Raw genomic sequence first — 2,083 nt, forward strand, 5'->3', positions numbered from 1 at the left:
GTTCTGCAGTCGACTAAATTTCAGTTAAACAAATAAAATTCACCCCATCGACTTGATGGACACCCCCGCATTGCGTGTGGCGCCCTCCCTCTCGGGGGGTGCAGTACTACGATGCCGCTGGTATAAAAAAATCAGAGTCCCGTCGACATCAAGAAATTGTTGTATATTTTTTATTTATAACAAACATTCTCCATATAAATTATTAAACATCAACTAATTATTGTCACAAAATTAATCAAATCGAGTGGAATGACAGAAGAAGAGAACGTATTGTTCCTCCGAGCGAATGGAGACGTAAGATTAAAATTTATAGGTTAAATTCCAGTGCAGCTCAAAAATTGAAATTTATTTCCAGACTGTCGAGGACATTTGGGATGACACTGCCCTGATCAAGGCTTATGACAAAGCTGTCAATTTGGCGAAAGAGCAAGTTGCAAAACGCCTCAGCATGGAAACAGAAGTTCCCCCTGGGAAATCAAATAAATCACAGAATTCCAGGCAGTCCAGTAAACAACAGAATCACCAGAAAGTAATTAATCCTCATCCATCACTCCATGGAATTATCAGATTTAAGTTGATTTAATCTCGTTTTATTGATTAGAAATGGACTCTAGGTTCGCCATGTCGTGCAGTTTATTCAGCTGATGGAATTGAGTATGAAGCCATAATCTCAAAAATACTGGATAATGATTGTCGCCACTGCACTGTCAAATTCGTCGGTAATTATTTATTATTTATTAATTATTCACTGATTATTCATTCCACTCAAGTATATATACTCATAATTACGATTTTCTCTCACATAGTTCCATGTATTTGCATCGAAGAAAGATTATGAAATATTAGGTAATTATTTTAGGATATGGAAATACCGAAAGAGTTGAACTGTCGTCTCTTCGTGAGTCTAACGGTCTCGAGGCTCAAATAGCTCAACAGAAAGATTCGGATGCTGTGAAAAATTGTGAAAACTCGACTGAAGAACCACCGCCTGCATCTCGTGGAAATATCAGAGAAAATGAAGAGGCAATGGATTACGAATCTGATTTCCCTAAGCAGTCGAAAAATTTCATGCCCAGATCATCGTCATTCTCATTTGGAGGCATCACACCACCAGCTCCTCCGTTACCTCCACACATGATGGCCAGGTGAAAAAATATTCCCATCTTTATTCGTTCAATTATTAATTGTCTTAATTATTATTAATCAGACTCCCTACTAATGAGGCTGATGCACTCTCCAGCATGCTGATGTCTTGGTACATCAGTGGATTCCACACAGGTACCATAAAGAGAATTATTTATGAATAATTGAATATTCCATTTAATTTATTCTCATTATTTCATTGTATTTTTTCCTTCAGGTTATTATCACGGCTTGAAACAAGCCCAGAGTAATTTGGAGCGACGAAAAAAATGACATGTAACGTAATTTTATTTTATACTAAAAAAAAAACAAAACAAAAAATTGAGAACGGTGAGTAAAAAAATTATTCCCAGGATTTAATCACTTAACTCTCGATTCCCATTCGTTGTATCTACCAGTCAAGTGTTTCGTTGTGGGGAGAATGATTTTTCTTGCAGTCTTCATAACGTCCAGGGAATTAATCTGATCTGGCACCTTCGATTTATTATCTGTAGAGAGATAATGCCGCATTTGAATCATCCAGGCCTCTTTACACATCTGCTTCAGATCTGATCCAGAGTAGAACTCAGTCTCTTTTATCAATTGCTCGAAGTCATTCTGCTTATGGAGAGCCGGGGCTGTATAATATTTCAGCATTTCTCGTCGTGCAGAAATTACCGGAAGATTTATCAACACATGTTTCTCCAGACGTCTCAGCAGAGCTGCATCCAAATTCCTAATTACGAATTAATCCTATCAGAAAGCAATTCACTAAAATTTTTTTTAGAATCAATTGTCACGAATGATTTAATCGTTCAGGGCGAATGCGATGAATTTACGTAATTTAATACCATGGGGCATTAGTAGTGGCGAGTAGGACAACCCTTGACCCTTGGAGTGTCACCAAACCGTCCAATCTCGCCAGGAATTCAGCTCTGAATCTTCTGGCAGGCTCTGAAGA

At 37.8% G+C, this 2,083-nt stretch overlaps 2 protein-coding genes across 2 annotated transcripts; one reads left to right on the top strand and one right to left on the bottom strand.

The window, feature by feature from the left end:
* Window positions 1-107: 107 nt before the first annotated feature.
* On the top strand, window positions 108-1,477 carry Smn (survival motor neuron). Its single transcript, XM_011312076.1, has 6 exons — window positions 108-294; window positions 356-529; window positions 602-719; window positions 860-1,145; window positions 1,208-1,278; window positions 1,361-1,477. Exons 1-6 carry the CDS (start codon window positions 250-252, stop codon window positions 1,414-1,416), a joined length of 750 nt encoding a protein of 249 aa, XP_011310378.1. The 5' UTR covers window positions 108-249; the 3' UTR covers window positions 1,417-1,477.
* Window positions 1,478-1,496: 19 nt separating this feature from the next.
* Window positions 1,497-2,077, bottom strand: LOC105270855 (katanin p60 ATPase-containing subunit A-like 2). Its single transcript, XM_011312075.1, has 2 exons — window positions 1,974-2,077; window positions 1,497-1,858 (listed from the first exon to the last, which is right to left on the bottom strand). Exon 2 carries the CDS (start codon window positions 1,777-1,779, stop codon window positions 1,504-1,506), a length of 276 nt encoding a protein of 91 aa, XP_011310377.1. The 5' UTR covers window positions 1,780-1,858; window positions 1,974-2,077; the 3' UTR covers window positions 1,497-1,503.
* Window positions 2,078-2,083: the final 6 nt, after the last annotated feature.

Source organism: Fopius arisanus, unplaced genomic scaffold (assembly GCF_000806365.1).
Source record: "Fopius arisanus strain USDA-PBARC FA_bdor unplaced genomic scaffold, ASM80636v1 scaffold00096, whole genome shotgun sequence".
In the NCBI taxonomy this organism is placed as follows: Eukaryota; Metazoa; Arthropoda; class Insecta; order Hymenoptera; family Braconidae; genus Fopius; species Fopius arisanus.

Excerpts from the sequence above, each read along its gene's own strand:
- Smn (XM_011312076.1), top strand. The coding sequence starts at position 250 with ATGACAGAAGAAGAGAACGTATTGTTCCTCCGAGCGAATGGAGAC. Across the intron at positions 295-355 it reads TCCTCCGAGCGAATGGAGAC|ACTGTCGAGGACATTTGGGA; the intron begins GTAAGATTAAAA and ends ATTTATTTCCAG. Across the intron at positions 1,279-1,360 it reads CATCAGTGGATTCCACACAG|GTTATTATCACGGCTTGAAA; the intron begins GTACCATAAAGA and ends TTTTTCCTTCAG.
- LOC105270855 (XM_011312075.1), bottom strand. The coding sequence starts at position 1,779 with ATGCTGAAATATTATACAGCCCCGGCTCTCCATAAGCAGAATGACTTC.